We start from the raw sequence: 17,975 nt of genomic DNA on the forward strand, positions 1-17,975 counted from the left end.
TTTTTTAATCAAGAAATACTGATGGTTTCCTGGCTGTAATTACTGAACACTACAGTCATGTGCATGAGGTCTAAGATCAGACACTGATGTTGCATGAGAAGGTCTAGCTTGGATTCCAATTTATCTCAAATGTGTTGTACTGGGGCTGAAATCTGCATTTTAAAATGATAATTCCAGTTCCTCCACAACAAATTTGTCAAACCATGTTTTTTATTGGACTTGCTTTGGGCAGAGTCATGCTAAAACAGAAAAGCCATTTTCAAACTGTTGCCACCAATCTCAAAGGGTACATTTGTATAACTTTTATTTATAAATTGCAGCATTAACATGACTGCTCACAGGAAATAAAAGTGTGTTGCACACTCAGGTGGACAGTTAAAGGGGAAGTCCGGGCAAAATCATTTTAAGATATGTTATTGCCCAACAAAAGTTATGACACTTATTATGGGAAATGCACCTATAGTGCATTTCACTGCACTTACTACAGCATGGCCTGTTCAGGTCTCTGTAAAGTTGGTGATGTCACGTCTCATAAGCTGCCAACTCCTGCTGCTCCAGTCTGACCCACCGCTGCAGAAACAGGATGATGGTCATGTCGCATGATCCATCACTTATCTCCCCCTCTGACTCTAATTTTTATACATGTAAGGCCCTTTAACACAAGACGATAAACGCCAATCAGCATTCCTAGGAACACTGATTCACCAGATAATCAGTCCATGTAAAAAGGGCATTTATCAGCCAATAAGTAAGCAGATATCCGCTGGTCAGCTGATTTGATTTTTTAACCTTGAAAAGGCCACATATCAGGTCGAGTAAAAAAAGAGGGAACTTACCTTTAAAATTACGATAGTGGAAGTATGCTATGTGCACAATAATAACAAAAAATATATATATAGAAGATGCTTACATACCTGTTAAATAGCTAATTTGAGAGGTGTTAACATTTTCAGAAGCATTTTGATCATTTTTTGGCCAATCAAGGACACCTAAATCCCATTTTTTCCAAGAACAAGGCACTGGTTTTATACCTGGCAAAAACAAACATTTATTTATTTTAATTGTTATGTTCACTGTTCTTGTAGATTCACTTTAATCATGGCCATAAAGCATGTATTAATCTGGTTCACTATATTAATTAATTGACATCTTTACCCGTTTAAGACCTGGTTTACATTCACATTTGCGTTTTTTTTTTTTTTTTGTTTCCCTTCACATTCCAAAAACCATAAGGCTACATTCACACATTTCTTTCTATAATGCTTATATTTTTAGGTTTATACGGCTGTGTGAGGTGTCATTTTCTGTGCAATGATCTGTTCTTTCTATCTATCGGTACCTTGCTTGCATATTTGTTTTGCGAGGTTCGCAAATTTTTGCTTGGATTCGTAAAAATTTGTGAATCGAATACAAACAAATCTCATTAACAGCCAAACTACATTAGCTACAATAGTGGGACTATTACAGTCCCACTGTTCCCATTAAATTAGCATAACGCACTCAGTCAGTTAATAATATGAACTTGGTCTTCACTACTACCAGTAAGTTCATATAATGCACACCAGGCACTAGGTTACTTGTTAAACTGGATACTGGCTTGACAGCTGCCACAGAAAATAAACCCACAATCCACTTTCTTCTATCCCTATCTCTTTCTCTCTTGTTTTCCTGCTTTGCATTAACTGCCTGCTGAAATCCTGCTCTCCACTTCACAAAGTTGACTGCTCACCTCCAGGAAGCAAATCATCTTTTATAGAGGGTGAGGGGGAAGTGCTGACATCACAGAGGGGCTTGCAGGTGATTGGACGGGTGCAAGGGATTATGGATAAGAGGATGGATAGGAAGTGGGGGTGGGATCTTTTAACGGGGATACTGAGAAACTGCAGGAGGACACTGTGGGGCTAGGGGAGCGTTGTAAGGCAAGAATAGCTTCTTAATTATTTTCCTTATAACTGCAGCAATATATCAAAAGATGTCCCACATCAGAATACCCCTTTAAGACCAGCAAATGAAATGCCAGTCATAGTATACTCCCCCCAGTGTTTGTTAATTCATGACTCTATTTCTCCACACTTATCTCCTCCATTTTTGAGTTGATGTGGCCCCGACCATCACTTAAAGTTGAATGTGGCTCACAAGGGGCAAAAGGTTAGAGACCACTGCTCCAAGACATTTATATGCCCTAAAAGTGCATGTGGATAGGGGCTGTCTTTAACCTTTTAAAGGAACGGCTTTTATGAAATGCTTTCTAAATGCTACATTGTAATTCCCAGTCAGAACAAGGGGACATTTTATCAATTATTTATACAAATGGTTATAGTCTTTCATACATTTAAATGGGAATGTTAACATGATGATGTTTTGGCAATTTGCTTAAAAACAGCACAGACAGAGGCTTTACTATGCATTCTTCCCTTTACTTGTACTGTGGTATTGCAAATTGGCAATAAAACAATCATAGTTTAAGATATTCTGGCCATAATATTCATCTTAGTATATAATTTACTAAAATAAGGCTTTAAAGCATGATTGCAGCAAGAGATAGAACACTTTGGCTACAGTTCTGTAACCAATTAGATGATTTCTACTAAATGAAACCACATTGTACCAAACATTATAAAATGGAGTCTGCATGAGACTGACTTATACTTACCAGAGAACCACTGGAAAATATGGTCTACTATTTCAGTTTTAATCTCTCCATTAAACTGCGCACGAGACTGTGGGAAGGCTTTGTAAAATGCTGTGAATATGGCTTGCGACAAGTAGTCTGGATACATCTGCCAGAAAACAGTTTTAGTTTAAAAAATCATTAAATATTTTCAAGACGTTTAAGACAAAATGAGTATACAGTATATATCTCCCATAAGACACGGGTGATCTTGAGCAGACCTCTGTTTTTGCTATGACCTTATTCACGGTACTGTGTGGATCTAGACTGGCAATCCAGGTGGCCACTTGCGGTTTGGATGGTGACCCGATGCTGGCTTTACCTTCTCGGAATTTCTGTGTTTTATTCTGGTAGATATTTTGGCAAAAAATATCTTTAGTTTTTACTTAGGGTAGTTACTGTATATGTTTAACCAAAACATGTTTGAATTCAGTTACAGTGGATTCACAAGCCACTTCTGCTGGAAGTTTGTTTCAAGCATGTACTACTCTTTCAGTAAAATAATATTTTCTCACCTTGCTTTTCATCTTCCTCCTAAGTAGACTCAGATTGTGCCCCCATTATTCTTGTGTTTAGCTTCTTATTAGAAACCCTTACCTACTGAGCCTTATGTAACCCTAAGACATTTTTAACCCCTTAACGACATAGGGCGTATATTTACTCCCTGATGCCGTTAAGGTCGTTCAGAGCGGGAACCGCGGCGGTCCCGGGTGCCGCTTGTAGCCCGGGACCGCAGGTATTAGCGGGCACGGTCCGATCGCCGTGCCCGCTAATACAGTAATCAGATGCAGCTGTCAAACATGACAGCTGCATCCGATTACCGGACGCAGCACTTCCCTGGTGTCTAGTGGAGGAGATCGCTTCTCCGGGATGTTATCCCGGAGGAGCGATCTCCGTTTCTGAAGCCGGACGGGGACCGCTCCAAGATGGCGCTGTCCCCAGCTCGGCACTCGTTTACTTCCGGCTGCAGCAGCCGGAAGTAAACGAGTGCCTATCTCATGGATCTCTGCAGCATATCTATGCTGCAGAGATCTCTATGAGAGATCAGTACACTTATACTAGAAGTCCCCTAGGGGGAATAACCTTAACCCCACGGGGGCTTCTAGTATAAGTGTAAAAGTTAAAAAAAAAATGTTGTTAATAGTAAAAAGCCCCCTCCCCTAATAAAAGTCTGAATCACCCCCCTTTTCCCAGGTTATAAATAAAAGTAAATAAATAAATAAATAAACAAACATATTTGCTATCGCCGCGTGTGTAATCGCCCGAACTATTAATCACATTCCTGATCTCGCACGGTAAATGGCGTCAGCGCAAAAAAATCCCAAAGTGCAAAATTGCGCATTTTTAGTCGCATCAAATCCAGAAAAATTGTAATAAAAAGCGATCAAAAAGTCGTATATGCGCAATCAAGGGACCGATAGAAAGATCACATCATGGCGCAATGACACCTCACACAGCCCCATAGACCAAAGGATAAAAGCGCTATAAGCCAGGGAACGGAGCGGTTTTAAGTGACGTATATTTGTTGACAATGGTTTGAATTTTTTACAGGCCATCCGATACAATATAAGTTATACATGTTACATATCGTTTTAATTGTAACAACTTGAGGAACATATATAACAAGTCAGTTTTACCCCAGGGCGAATGGCGTAAAAACACATTTCCCCCAAATAAACAAAATGCGTTTTTTTTTTCAATTTCACCATACATTTATTTTTTTTCTGGATTCGCAGTGTACTTTATGCAAAAATTTAGCCTGTCATTGCAAAGTACAATTAGTGATGCAAAAAATAAGGGCTCATGTGGGTTTCTAGGTAGAAAAATGCAAGTGCTATGTCCTTTTAAGCACAAGGAGGAAAAAACGAAAACGCAAAAATCTAAATTGGCTCTGTCCTTAAGGGGTTAAACGTTTTGATCATGCCACTTGTCCTTTTCACAGTCTACGCAGATTTAGTTCATTAAGACTTTTTTTTAACAAAATTTATATAAAGTACAATTTTATTATATGCCAGACAAATAGACAAATAAAAAATCAATAATGTCAATACTTTATTATTTCATGAAAAAGCAATAATAAAAACTTTAAAAAAGCAGGAAGCAGTACAAAATCATTTGATGGTCACAGGACAATAGCAGAGAAAGATAGATAGATAGATAGATAGATGTACACATGGTCTGCTGGAGATTTATTACAGGCATAGATGTCCCTAAAAAAAAGGCAATAATGTTATACTAAGTTATACTTGCACTGCATGAAACATTAACAAACAAAATATACAATTACGGATCTTCTGTTGTCATAGGATCGTATGTACCGCAAACTCACACCAATAAAACTACATGAGACCATGTCCACACAATGTACAACACCGGCCGTTCTGTGACCGGGTCGGGTCACAGAACGGCTGGTGTTACTAAAGATCATCCCGGATGGTACTGGCCGGATGATCTTAACTTTTGCTGAATTCGGATGCGGGCACATTAGTGTGCACCCGCATCCGAAGTTTCTGCTGCACACAATGAAGAGTGCAGCCGAAGCCGCACGCTCCATTGTGTGAACCGACAGGTTTTCTGCGGCCACTATTCAATAGCTGCTAATGATCCCAGCCGGAGTGTTTACTATGAGTATACACTCCGGCCAGGATTCCCTCTAGCTGCAGCACAATATAAGTAAAGTATTAATCACGGCCGTGTTGCAAATCCTAATACTACAATCTATGAGGTATAACTCACATTTGAGGTCTGAAATACAATTGAACTTCAGAGATCTGCTGTTTGTATGCCCTTTTCTTTAACAATGTAAAAAAAAGTTTCAGGGGGAATTTATCATGCAGGCTAATAACTGCAATTATTTTTTCTGTGTAAACTCTAATTTGTTTTTTTTTTTTCTTTTTTGCATGAAATGTAATTGTTATGTAATAAAAAAAAACAAAAAAAAACTTTTCCCCCAAGATGGCCATATGTCAGTTAAAAAATATGGTGCAGCTAATAATATATGCTACAGTAGGTTATACCTAGTTTTGTTCACTATTACTTTTGCGCAAAAAAAAATTATAAATCAGTTAAATTTAGTTAGAATTCTAATTCGTTCCTTAGATGCAAAATAGTAAAATGCAAGTATCTCATCAACTGTTTGTAAACATATAATTTGTAATTTCTATATCCTTTCCATTGAGGGTGATACAAACAAGGATGATATGGAAAAATCAGTACAGCAAATAATGAATTAACAAAGGAAGTTAACATAAAAGAGCAGTAAACTTATTACCTGGAAAAAAAGGTCTTTAATATCTTGTGGAACAGTGAAGAGCAGAGTAACAAATGTATCTGAGATCCGGTCAAAGAGATAATCTTCCTCAATTTGCTGAGGATGATAAAAAAATAGCATTTTGTAATTAAGTATGCAAGTCTTTTATTAAAAAAGTGTAATCCTGATGAATGCTCACCTTCTGTGTGGGTATATATATATATATATATATATATATATATATATATATTATAGCACTCTTGTTTCCTTATTGTGCTACATCATTTATTCCTTCATAAAGGCCTTAACGTTACAATATTTATATTAATTTATGATACCATGATTTGGCATGTGTAAAGATTTCGCTCTTTTAGTTGGTCATACACTGTATTCTACATAAATGCATTCTTTAAAGGTAGTTTTACACGTACCGGATGGCAGTGGATTTCACACTGCGAATCCCACAGCGAGATCTGCTGCAATTTGCGGTGCTGTAATTTTCTTTGGCTTTACATACTCTCAGTGTATTTTTCATTTCACTGCAAGTATGTAAAGCCCTTTCCACTTAACCCAGTGCTGCCCGGCTAATATGTTACATGCCCGTGCTCCAGGCTGCTTCTCAGGCTCCAAACTCTCTGGTGTCGGCTCAGCCAATCAGTGGCTGAGATAGAATAGTGCACTGATTGGCTGAGCAGGACACCAAGGAGCCAGAGAAGCAAGCAGAAGCGCAGCCAGGTAATGTATTAGTGGGGCAGCGCTGGATTAAGTGGGAAAGGGCTTTACATACATGAAGCAGAATGAAAAATCCACTGTGAGTATGTAAAGCCATAGAAAACGAAAGCACTGGGAATCGCAGAGGATCTTGCTGCGGGATTCGCAGCGTTAAAACCGCTGTAATCGGTAAGTGTGAAACTACCCTAAGGGTGTCAACCAAGAAATGATCATGGCACTCACCAGCATATCCCTAATTAATCTTCTTTATTGTGTAGTGTTCACATTGCAGGAAAAGACCAATCAATGCTTTAAAAAAACCTTTTGATCATTTATTTTGGATGATACAATTGTGGACTGTTATATTGGGTTGCAAAGCCCACAGAAGTGTGAGGCTTGCAGCCTACAGATGAAGAGGAGATCGGGCACTGGGGAACCTCCGGACACCAGGAATCACCACTAAACCACCAGGGGACGCATTTAAAGCCCCTAAGAGCCCGTTTCCAGACTTAAAATGGATCTAAGGGGTTAATTCATTCTAAAACAGCGATTGGGCAGTGCTGGCATTAAGCGGTGCCCCTCTGCTACACATAGTAACAGGGGGCCGTCTGGTATAACAGGAGCTCTGTTCTTGATTACCTGTTTATACCGGCAGTGCAACACCAAGACATACAGTAACACTGCAGTGTGGCTAGGGGTTAAAGGGAAACTATTAGCAGGTTAGATGACTCTAACCTGCTGATATGTCCCTCTTGTGCATGGGACAGAGCACTGATCTGGGGGTGGATCATGCTCTGAGGTCGGTAGCCCCAGTGCTCCAAACTGCCATAGTAACCTAGGGATATAACTACAAACTACACAGAAACGGCACCAAGGATAGAGGTAAATACCCTTTCATTCTCAGCACCTCGGGCAAAAAGGGACATTTCAGAAGGTTAGATTTGTTTAACCTGCTGATAGTTTCCCTTTAAAACATAAAAAAAAATTGTGCCATATATCCATTGTTCATTATATTAATACTATCTATTAGATATTTTGTTATATTTTAATCAACTTACCTTAAATTTGTTAAGAAAAAACCACCAGAAGCAATCTTGAAATATGGCGACTGACTTTTCAGATAAAAGTAACTTTAACAATATTATCCCAGTTCTTTCCTAAGGAATGCAAATAACTTACATGTAAAAAGTAAAGTGAAAATATACTGTGCCAGTAAACCATTCATTTTATAGAAGCTGCGTTCTTTGAGTTAAATCACTAGGAGTCAGAAAAAGTGGACAAAGTCCCAGTACATTTCCAGTGCTGCAGCTACCATATTAGGGGAATTGTTTGGTGGAGGGTGATGAATCTTATACTGTGAACACTGTATTAGGCAAGAAGGCTGGTAGGTGGTCATGCATTCAGCCGACAAACAAGCAACCTGTCAAAAAAATATTCGTCTTTCAACCGCACATCTTCCCATGTAATAGGGGATGTGCAGCAAACTGCTGTTTAAAGCAGGTGGCTGCACAAACAATCTAGCCATTGTTTGGGCAGCATTGAAGGACCTTGCATGGAGGGTTAGCATGCCTGGTTACAGATTTGGCTGTGACATGCTTTACTGTGTATCGTAATGGAATGAACTGCACATGCATTGGTGGAAACATACCTTAAGCTTATGGATGTTAGCAATGTTCTGTAAGATCTGAGGTGCCTTTAGGTTTCCAGGTAAGTTTGTTCTATCAAACCCAGGAAATACACATTTCTGAGAATGAAAACATACATCTCATAGTTAAATACTTGTAAACCTCTCATTAGTTCTTACAGTAGCTATTTTACCATGTAAGATAACATTTTATAAATTTATGTGCAATCATTTTATGTAAAATTTAACTTTACTTGCATTAGATAAAACACTTTGATAGGGATACTTGGTTCTAGGATGCGCTAACTTGATAAAGCAGGTAAAATGACTAAATGACCAATAAAAAAAAATTTATGGCATTGAAGGAGCAAAAGTATCTAGCATTATGATGAGCTGAAAGTTATGCACTTCCATCTCCTTTAGGTATCCTACTAATAATATGAAAAAGTTAATTCAACTGTAGGAATTTACATTAAAATATATTAGACAATAGATTACCACTATGTTACCTCAACACAGCTCTCATTTTCTTCAAGATTTATTCTGGTAGTTGCCTAAAGAGAAGAGATTATAATAACACAAATTATTATAAACTCTATTAGCAATTTACTTGCCAGTTCTGCAGCCAAAACAGTTGCATTTCTCAGTACTATCAGTTTGAATAGGTTTACATACTTACATCAGAATTTTGATTCTGCTGTGAGTATATAAAGCGCCATCCCCCTTAACCCACAGCGGCCCAATGAATACTTTACCCATCCACGCTCAGGCCTGCTTCTGTGGCTTCCGGCTCCCTGGTGTCCCGCTCAGCCAATCATTGGCTCCTGCGGGACAGCACACCGATTGGTTGAACGGGACGTCAAGTTGCCAGGAGCCACAGAAGTAACTGGATGGTTTAGTTGTATTTTCGAATACATTTAAAATCAGTCCAATAATAGTTATATAAAAGAAAACTTATTTTACAGGGTATCCAGGACTTTTCAGTAAAGTAGTGTTGTATTGATTTCTGTGGGTATAGTACAGTATGTTCTATATACACTTTTCTTCTTCAGTGTTTGCCTATGTTTTAATTATTTCTATTTAGATTGTGGCCCCTCATAGCGATAGGGACCAAAATTGACAAGTCTATGTGAAGTGCAGCATAATCAGTTGGCACTGTACTGTGCTTATCCTTCATGATGATATTTTCTTGTCTTTTACATCTCCACCTGATATTCTATCTATTCATTCTCTTTCTTCTTGTACCACATCTTTGGCTTGTGAAACGATCACTGTATAATCTACAAGGCATGCTTGATATAATTCTTCACTGAAGAATACAGATGTACGTTTTAGTACATGGTAAACAACATAAAAATGTAACACCCCACATCAGAAATTTTCTGCATCCAGTGTCACCTCACAAATAATGTTTTGCCTCATATGAGATGAAAAAAATAAATTACCAAATTAGAAATTGGTCCTGGAAAAAAATAAAAATCCTCATATTAAAAAAAAAACATTGAAGAGTTGCAGCTTGTAAAAGTTTAAAAGTTTAAAAAAAAATGGTTGTGGAGTTAAGGAGTTAAATTTTTTGTGGCATCGACAGTACGTTTGGGTCATTGTCCACAACTGCTTAATACTTTTGCACAGTGCTATACATATTTAAGTAAATTAAATTTATATTACCTTACTATTTTCTTGTGCATTGTGAGAAAGTTCAGGCATTTCAGCTTCGGTAAGAAAGACTGTAACATTAAACAATACAGTGAATTACAGCGCAAGTAAAATGTGTTATTTTATATACCAGATTCCTTGAGCAGTAGTGATAAAGGTTAATAAACATGTCTGTATTTGACAAATCATGATTTCCTTTAGCAACAGCACTAGGTAGACAATAACTCAAAATAGGCTTGACAGAAAATATTTAATAAAGAACAGTTTGCCTTTTGTAGAATAGTATGTAGTTAGAGGAGGTAGAGGATACTTTAATAAAAATGTTCGCCGTACTTATCCTTTAAGGCTACATTTACATCACTTTTTACTTGAACATTTAGGTTTATATTTGGCAACCTGTCAAAAAAAAAGTATTGCTGACATATACTTTAACAAACTGACAGCAGTCTTGTTGGGGGAGATATATCAAACCCTGTGCAAATGAAGATTGGAGCAGTTACTAATAGCAACCAGATTACTACTTTCATCTTTAAAGACATCTTTAAAACCTTACAAGTTGAGCCCCGTTAATAACTCTTCTCTTCTGCATTCTTTGTATATTCCTTAATTGCCCCTATGCTAATCCAGGGTATAGGAGCATTTGGAACATCTCCCATCTGCCCGCCCACTACACAAATTCATATATGCATAGCAAGGCCTCTTTTTACTGCGCCTGTGCAGGGAAGATGTCCCATTGGAGGCAGGCTGCTTCCTGCGCATACACGATTCGCCTCGGCCTCCTGGCTTGCTCCATGAGAGCAATCCTGCAGCATCAACGTCTTTAGTGACCTTGGGGATGATGAAAACGTTGATGCTGCAGGATTGTTCTCACGGAGTCAGTCAGGAGGCCGGGCCGAATGGCACATGTGCAGAAAGCAGCCCGTTTCAGATGCGACATCTTCCCTGCACAGGCGCAGTAAAAGGCCTCACTATGCATATATGAATATGCATAGTGGGCAGTCCGGGAGGGGGCGGAGCGGGCCGAGGGGGTGCTCCGAACAGATGGGAGACGCCCCAAATGCTGCTATGCCTCCGATTAGCATAGGGGCAATTAGGGAATGTACAAAGGATAAGGAGAAGAAGAGAAGAATTATTAACGGCAATTGACTTTTAAGGTAAACAGCTTCTGAGGAATATAAGCAGCTTCATTGGGCAGAACCTGCTGAAAGTGATGCTTTCAAGAGGCCTCTAAAAATAAAAGCTGGAATCGGATTGGTTGCTGAGCGGTGGAATTTACTAGACTGAACTTAGTTGACTGGTTTAGTCCATTTCCTGAACATATACTGTCATTTTGTGGGTTTAAAAAGTGTGGTCTGCAGTGCTTCGGAGTCCCACAAAATAAATAAATATATTTCCTGGAAATAGACTAATCATAGTCACTTATCACACAGAAACACAACATAAAGAATCAAGTCCTGAATTTGAGTTCAATCAAGAAAAAGAGGACACAGTGAGAGGTTAGTTGGGGGAAAGATCAGAAGCAAAATGAGAAAATATTACTTTACTAAAAAAATTAGTAGATGCTTGGAACAAACTTCCAGCAGATGTACTAAGTAATTCTACAGTAACTGAATGCAAACATGCCTGGGATAAACGTATGTATCCTAATAATGGAAGTACTAAAAGGGCAGACCAAGTGGTCTTTTTCTGCCTACAGTCTTCTATGTTTCTTATGACACCAACTATATGGAATTGGTATGCTTTCCCTGTGTTTTTATTGTTTTTGTGTTGCGTTCAAGTCTTTTTCCACACTCTAAGGCCCAGTTCACACTGAGCGGAGCTCTCAGCCGCGGAATCCCGCCATGCTCAGTGTCCTGCAGTGAGTGAATGGGAGGGCGTGTGAGCGTCCATTTCCTCCCCTCTACACTCAAAGAACTGACATAACAATTCTTTAAACGGAGAGAGGCGGGAGCAGACGCGCGCGTCCTCCCATTCACTTACTGCAGGACACTGAGCATGGCGGGATTCCGCGGCTGAGAGCTCCGCTCAGTGTGAGCTGGGCCTTAGAGTGTGTAGCTACAGTACTGGGACTATTACAGAAAGGTAAATTTGGTAAAGCATGTTGTCGTAAAAGTGTCAAAAATCGGAAAATCACAATTTAAAAAAGAATGTCAGCCAGTCAATCATCCAATTTCCGCCATTCCTCTCCTCTCTGTCCCTATATCACTCTGTTAGTGTCTCCCTGCTCTGCTGTAACTGCCTGCTGCCATCCTGCTCTCTCCTCCACAAACAGCCGACTGGACCGCCTTATATAGAAGGTTAGTGTGAGCTGCTGACATCACAGGGGGCCACAGCTGATTGCTTGGGCGCTAGGGATTGTGGTCAATACCTTTCTCCCGCCCAGTGACGCTCCATACAGCATGTGCAGCAGCCATTTTAGGTACTTATAGGTACTCACTTTGGGAGCACATATACTAAAATTGAAACAAAAGAACTTTTTTTGCCCATGGTAACCAATCACAGTTCAGCTTTTGATATATTAATAAGTTCTGGTTAAATGGAAGCTAAGCTATGACAGGCAAGAAAAAAATATTCTTCTGGTAAGACTGCTTGATAAAGGTCAGTATAAAAAATACCACTTGAAAATCTAAATTCTAGAATTTAGAAGAATTAAAAGCCAATGGAGTGGCTTACATAATTATGAACTCCCCTAAGCAATACATTTCTATGTGACTATTCAGTACATAAATTCAGAGTGTTAATAATTACTGCATGACATTATTTGTTTACTAAAATACATAAACACAAGCTGCAACAGTATACATGCATTGATCTGTGTCATAATAGTAAAAAAAAAAAAAAATCCACCCCTATAACACCATAGATCAGTGCTTGGAAACCAAATGTACATGTCAAAGATACAGTGATCTATGTGTTTGGTTCTATAAGTCCTATTAACGTACCCCCTTTAACAAGCAATTCAAAGTAAAAGATAAATCTTGTTTGACAAAAGAGTTCATTAGATGTCTAAAATTCTGTCAAGACAAAAACATATGGCAATATTGTGCAATTATGGGTTAGACAGTCACTGGTTCTATAATGGATTTTATTGTCCAATGGAGCCAGATTTTTTCCCCAAAACAAGTTAATATTAATATCCTTATGGTGGCATCACACATACCGTATCTGCAGCGGATTTCACGCTGCGAGTTCACAGCGAAATACTGTACACTGTGGATACCTTCCCAGTAGGGATGAGCGAACCGAACCGTAAAGAACCAGATTCGTTACGAACTTTGCAAAAATTTCGGTTCGTCACCGAACCGAACTTTGGGAAAGTTCGCAACGAATCTGGTTAAAATAACAATAACAAATAAAATCAAAGACATCTTTAAAAAGTGATGCAAACACCTCTGAAATGCATCTGGGAAAGCAGGGAAACAGTATTAGAGGAATCGGCATTACGGGGTTAGCGATCCTCTGCAATAATGCCGATGCCTCTAATGGTTAATATATTTAATTAACCCCTTGCCTCCGCAGCCTGTTTTGGCCTTAATGACCAGGCTCATTTTTCAAAATCTGACCTGTCTCACTTTATGCGCTTATAGCTCAGTGATGCTTTAACGTATGCTAGCGATTCTGAGATTGTTTTTTTGTGACATATGGCACTTTATATTAGTGGCAAAATTTGGTCACTACTTTGTGTGTTTTTTGTGAAAAATATCAAAATATCATGAAAAATTTTAAAATTTTGCATTTTATGAACTTCTGAAATTCTCTGCTTCTAAAAAAGGAAGTCATAGCACATAAATTAGTTACTAAATCACATTACCAATATGTCCTCTTTATTCTGGCATAATTTGGGAAACATATTTAACTTTTTTAGGCTGTTATGGGGCTTAGAAATTTATTAGCAAATTATCACATTTTGTGAAAGTTTCCAAAACTGATTTTTTTTTAGGGACCAGTTCTTTTTTTAAGTTGATTTAGGAGGCTTGTATGCTGTAAAACCCCATAAGTGACCCCATTTTGGAAACTAGACACCTTAAAGAATTAATCTAGGGGTATAATGAGCATTTTAACCCTACAGGGGCTGGAGGAAAGTATTCACAATTAGGCCTTAAAGAAATCGAAAATTTTAATTTTCCAATAATATATATGTTTAGATTAAAGTTTCTCCTTTCCAAAAGGAACAAGAGAGAATCTGCACCCCACAATTTGTAACACAGGTTCTCTTGAGTACAACGGTACCCCATATGTGGGCATAAACCACTGTATGGGCACACAGCGGGGCTCAGAAGGGAAGGAGCGCCAATTAGCATTTTCAGTGCAGATTTTGCTGAAGAAGTTTCTGAGCGCCAGGTGCGTTTGCAGCGCCCCTGTAGTGCCTGTAGAAGAGAACCCCCCCAAAAGTCACCCCATTTTGGAAAGTACACCCCTCAAAGAATTCATCTTGGGGTGTGGTGACCATTTTGACCCCACAGGTATTAGAGGAAAGTATTTAAAATTAGACAGTAAAAATGAAAAACTCGAATTTTTCCAATAATATGTTCGTTTAGTTTAAAATTTCTCAATTTCACAAGGAATATGAGAGAATCCGCACCCCAAAATTTGTAACGCAGGTTCTCCTGAGTACAACGGTACCCCATATGGGGGCATAAACCACTGTATGGGCACACAGGAGGGCTCAGAAGGAAGGGAGCGCCAATTAGCATTTTCAGTTCAGATTTTGCTGAAGAAGTTTCTGAGCCCCAGGTGCGTTTGCAGAGCCCCTGTAGTGTCCGCAGAAGAGAACCCCCCCATAAGTCACCCCATTTTGGAAAGTGCACCCCTCAAAGAATTCATCTTGGGGTGTGGTGACCATTTTGACCCCACAGGTATTAGAGGAAAGTATTCAAAATAAGACAGTAAAATTGAAAAACTTGAATTTTTCCAATAATATGTTTGTTTAGTTTGAAATTTCTCAATTTCACGAGGAACAGGAGAGAAGCTGCATGCCCAAATCTGTAACGCAGGTTCCCCTGAGTAGAACGGTACCCCATATGTGGGCATAAACCACTGTATGGGCACCCAGCCGGGCTCAGAAGGGAAGGAGCGCCAATTAGCATTTTCAGTGCAGATTTTTCCGAAGAAGTTTCTGAGCGCCAGGTGCGTTTGCAGTGCCCCTGTAGTGTCAGCAGAAGAGAACCCCCCCAAAAGTCACCCCATTTAGGAAAGTACACCGTTCAAAGAATTCATCTTGGGGTGCAGTGAGCGGTTTGACCCCACAGGTATTAGAGGAAAGTATTCAAAATAAGACAGTAAAAATGAAAAACTCGAATTTTTCCAATGTATGTTCGTTTAGTTTAAAATTTCTCAATTTCACGAGGAATGGGAGAAAAAATGTACCCCAAAATCTGTAACGCAGGTTCTCCTGAGTACAACGGTACCCCATATGTGGGCATAAACCACTGTATGGGCACATAGCAGGGCTCAGAAGGAAGGGAGCGCCAATTTGCTGGAGCAAAACCGCAGCTAGTAATGGTTATTAGAATAGCGCAGTTACTAAAATACAAAAAAAAAATGAGATTACAGGTAATGTGGGGTGGTTACGGATAATCTGTGGTGGTTACGGGCAACCTGCGGTGGTTACGGGCAACGAGGGGTGGTAACGGGCAACGTGGGGTGGTAACGGGCAACGTGGGGTGGTTACGGATAAACTGAAGTGCTTATAGGTAATCTGGGATGGGAACCTGTAACGTGCGGTGGTCGGGGGCAACGTGCGGTGGTCGGGGGCAATGTGCGGTGGTCGGGGGCAACGTGCGGTGGTCGGGGGCAACGTGCGGTGGTCGGGGGCAACGTGCGGTGGTCCGAGGCAACGTGCGGTGGTTGGGGGCAACGTGCGGGGGTTCGGGGGCAACGTGCGGTGGTCGGGGGCAACGTGCGGTGGTCGGGGGCAACGTGCGGTGGTCGGGGGCAACGTGCGGTGGTCGGAGGCAACGTGAGGTGGTCGGGGGCAACGTGCGGTGGTCGGGGGCAACGTGCGGTGGTCAGAGGCAACGTGCGGTGGTCAGAGGCAACGTGCGGTGGTCAGAGGCAACGTGTGGTGGTCAGAGGCAATCTGGGGGGAATTACATGTGATTAGGGGCAACCTGGGGGGGTTACAGACAATCTGCGGTGGTTACGGGCAACATGGGGTGGTTACAGACAATCTGGGGTGGTTACGGATAAACGGAAGTGCTTATAGGTAATCAGGGGTGGGTACATGTAATTTTGGGTGGTTACGGCAATCTGGAGGGGGTCACTGGCAACGTGTGTGAGTTAGAGGCAACGTGCAGTGGTTAGAGGCAACGTGCGGTGGTTACGTGCAATATGCGGGGTTACGGGCAATCGGGGCTGATTACGGACCATCTGGAGGGGCTCACTGGCAATTTGGGGTGGTTACAGGCAACGTGCGGTGGTTATGGGCAACGTGCGGTGGTTATGGGCAACATGTGGTGGTTATAGGCAACATGCGGTGGTTATAGGCAACATGCGGTGGTTATAGGCAATGTCCGGTGGTTATAGGCAACGTGCAGTGGTTAGTGGCAACGTGCGGTGGTTAGTGGCAACGTGCAGTGGTTATGGGCAACGTGCGGTGGTTAGTGGCAACGTGCGGTGGTTATAGGCAATGTCCGGTGGTTATAGGCAACGTGCGGTGGTTAGTGGCAACGTGCGGTGGTTAGTGGCAACGTGCAGTGGTTAGTGGCAATGTGCGGTGGTTATGGGCAGCGTGCGGTGGTTATGGGCAACGTGCGGTGGTTATGGGCAACGTGCGGTGGTTAGTGGCAACGTGCGGTGGTTAGTGGCAACGTGCGGTGGTTAGTGGCAACGTGCGGTGGTTATGGGCAGCGTGCGGTGGTTATGGGCAACGTGCGGTGGTTATAGGCAACGTGCGGTGATTACGGGCAATCTGGGGTGGATACGGGCAATCTGGGGCGGATATGGGCAACCTGCGGTGGTTACGGGTAATTTGGGGGGGCTAGGGGTAATCTGGGAGTAAACTGCAATTATTACTATAATAAAAAGTGTGTGTTTTATTTTTTTGTATGTTTTTCACTTTTTGTACTTTATACATTAATTTTCACTGTATTACTATGATTACTGTGATATTTTCTATCACAGTAATCATAGTTCAGTGACAGAGACCAAATTGGTCTCTGTCACTTTAAATTTTCAGAGCTAACTGCTTCTGGAGCGCATGCGCACTTCAGAATCAGCCTGGACGTCGAGGAGGACGGAGCTCCGTGGATCAGGTAACGTATGTGGGGAAGGGGGGGTGACTGGGGGGCGACTTGGGGGGGGGCACGGTGACACTTTTTATCCCCTGTCACCAATGATTTATGGTGACAGGGGATAAAAAGTGCTGATCAGCACTGGGAACAGGCGATCGGCGGTATATAGTATATACCGCCGATCGCCTGCTCCGGGACCACACGGGGGGGTCCCCGATCACTGCCCCATGCTCTCTGCTACCTCCGGTGGCGGAGAGCATGGGGCTTTGATCACTTATTCATTTCCATCCCTGCGAACAAACATCGTTTGTTAGCAGGGATGGGGGCGGCCATCTTGGATCTGATGGCCGCCCGGGGAGGGTGATCGGGGGGCTGATCTGGGGTCTGAGGGGACATTTTTCATCTCCCCCCAACGTGGATTCACGGTGGGGGGAGATGAAAACTATCGGCGGCGCCGGTAATGCCCGGTACCGGCGGATCGCCGCTAAAGAGGTAGTAGCGGCGATCCGCCGGTATCGGAGGACGAGGGGAAGGGGCCGGGGGACACACTGTTAGTGTGACACAGCCTCCTCCTGCTGGCCGATCTCACCCAGGGACAGAGGGGGGAGGCAGGGAAAGCATGACGTCCAGGGACGTCATGATGCATTCTGCCACTGCTTTTCATGACGTCCCTGGACGTCATATTGGGGGAAGGGGTTAATAGAACACATTTTTGTTGTAATAAAGTCACTTTCATTGTTCAATAATTTAATTAAAACGATTCCATCATTGTGCAATTAAATATACTGTTAAAATAAATATATATATAAATAAATAAATGTATATTTATAT

General features: G+C 41.2%; 1 protein-coding gene across 1 annotated transcript in view; it reads right to left on the reverse strand.

Annotated features, from left to right (window-relative positions):
- FAM227B (family with sequence similarity 227 member B) overlaps positions 1–17,975 on the reverse strand; it is a 224,133-nt gene that overhangs the window by 175,102 nt on the left and 31,056 nt on the right. Inside the window, exons 4-10 of the mRNA XM_069983195.1 lie at positions 9,925–9,983; positions 8,766–8,810; positions 8,281–8,376; positions 7,691–7,789; positions 5,943–6,038; positions 2,654–2,780; positions 915–1,031 (exon numbers count right to left, since the gene is read on the reverse strand). Coding sequence (XP_069839296.1) covers positions 915–1,031; positions 2,654–2,780; positions 5,943–6,038; positions 7,691–7,789; positions 8,281–8,376; positions 8,766–8,810; positions 9,925–9,983 — 639 coding nt within the window. The remainder of the gene's footprint in view (positions 1–914; positions 1,032–2,653; positions 2,781–5,942; positions 6,039–7,690; positions 7,790–8,280; positions 8,377–8,765; positions 8,811–9,924; positions 9,984–17,975) is intronic.

This window comes from Dendropsophus ebraccatus, chromosome 1 (genome assembly GCF_027789765.1).
Source record: "Dendropsophus ebraccatus isolate aDenEbr1 chromosome 1, aDenEbr1.pat, whole genome shotgun sequence".
Classification (NCBI taxonomy): domain Eukaryota; kingdom Metazoa; phylum Chordata; class Amphibia; order Anura; family Hylidae; genus Dendropsophus; species Dendropsophus ebraccatus.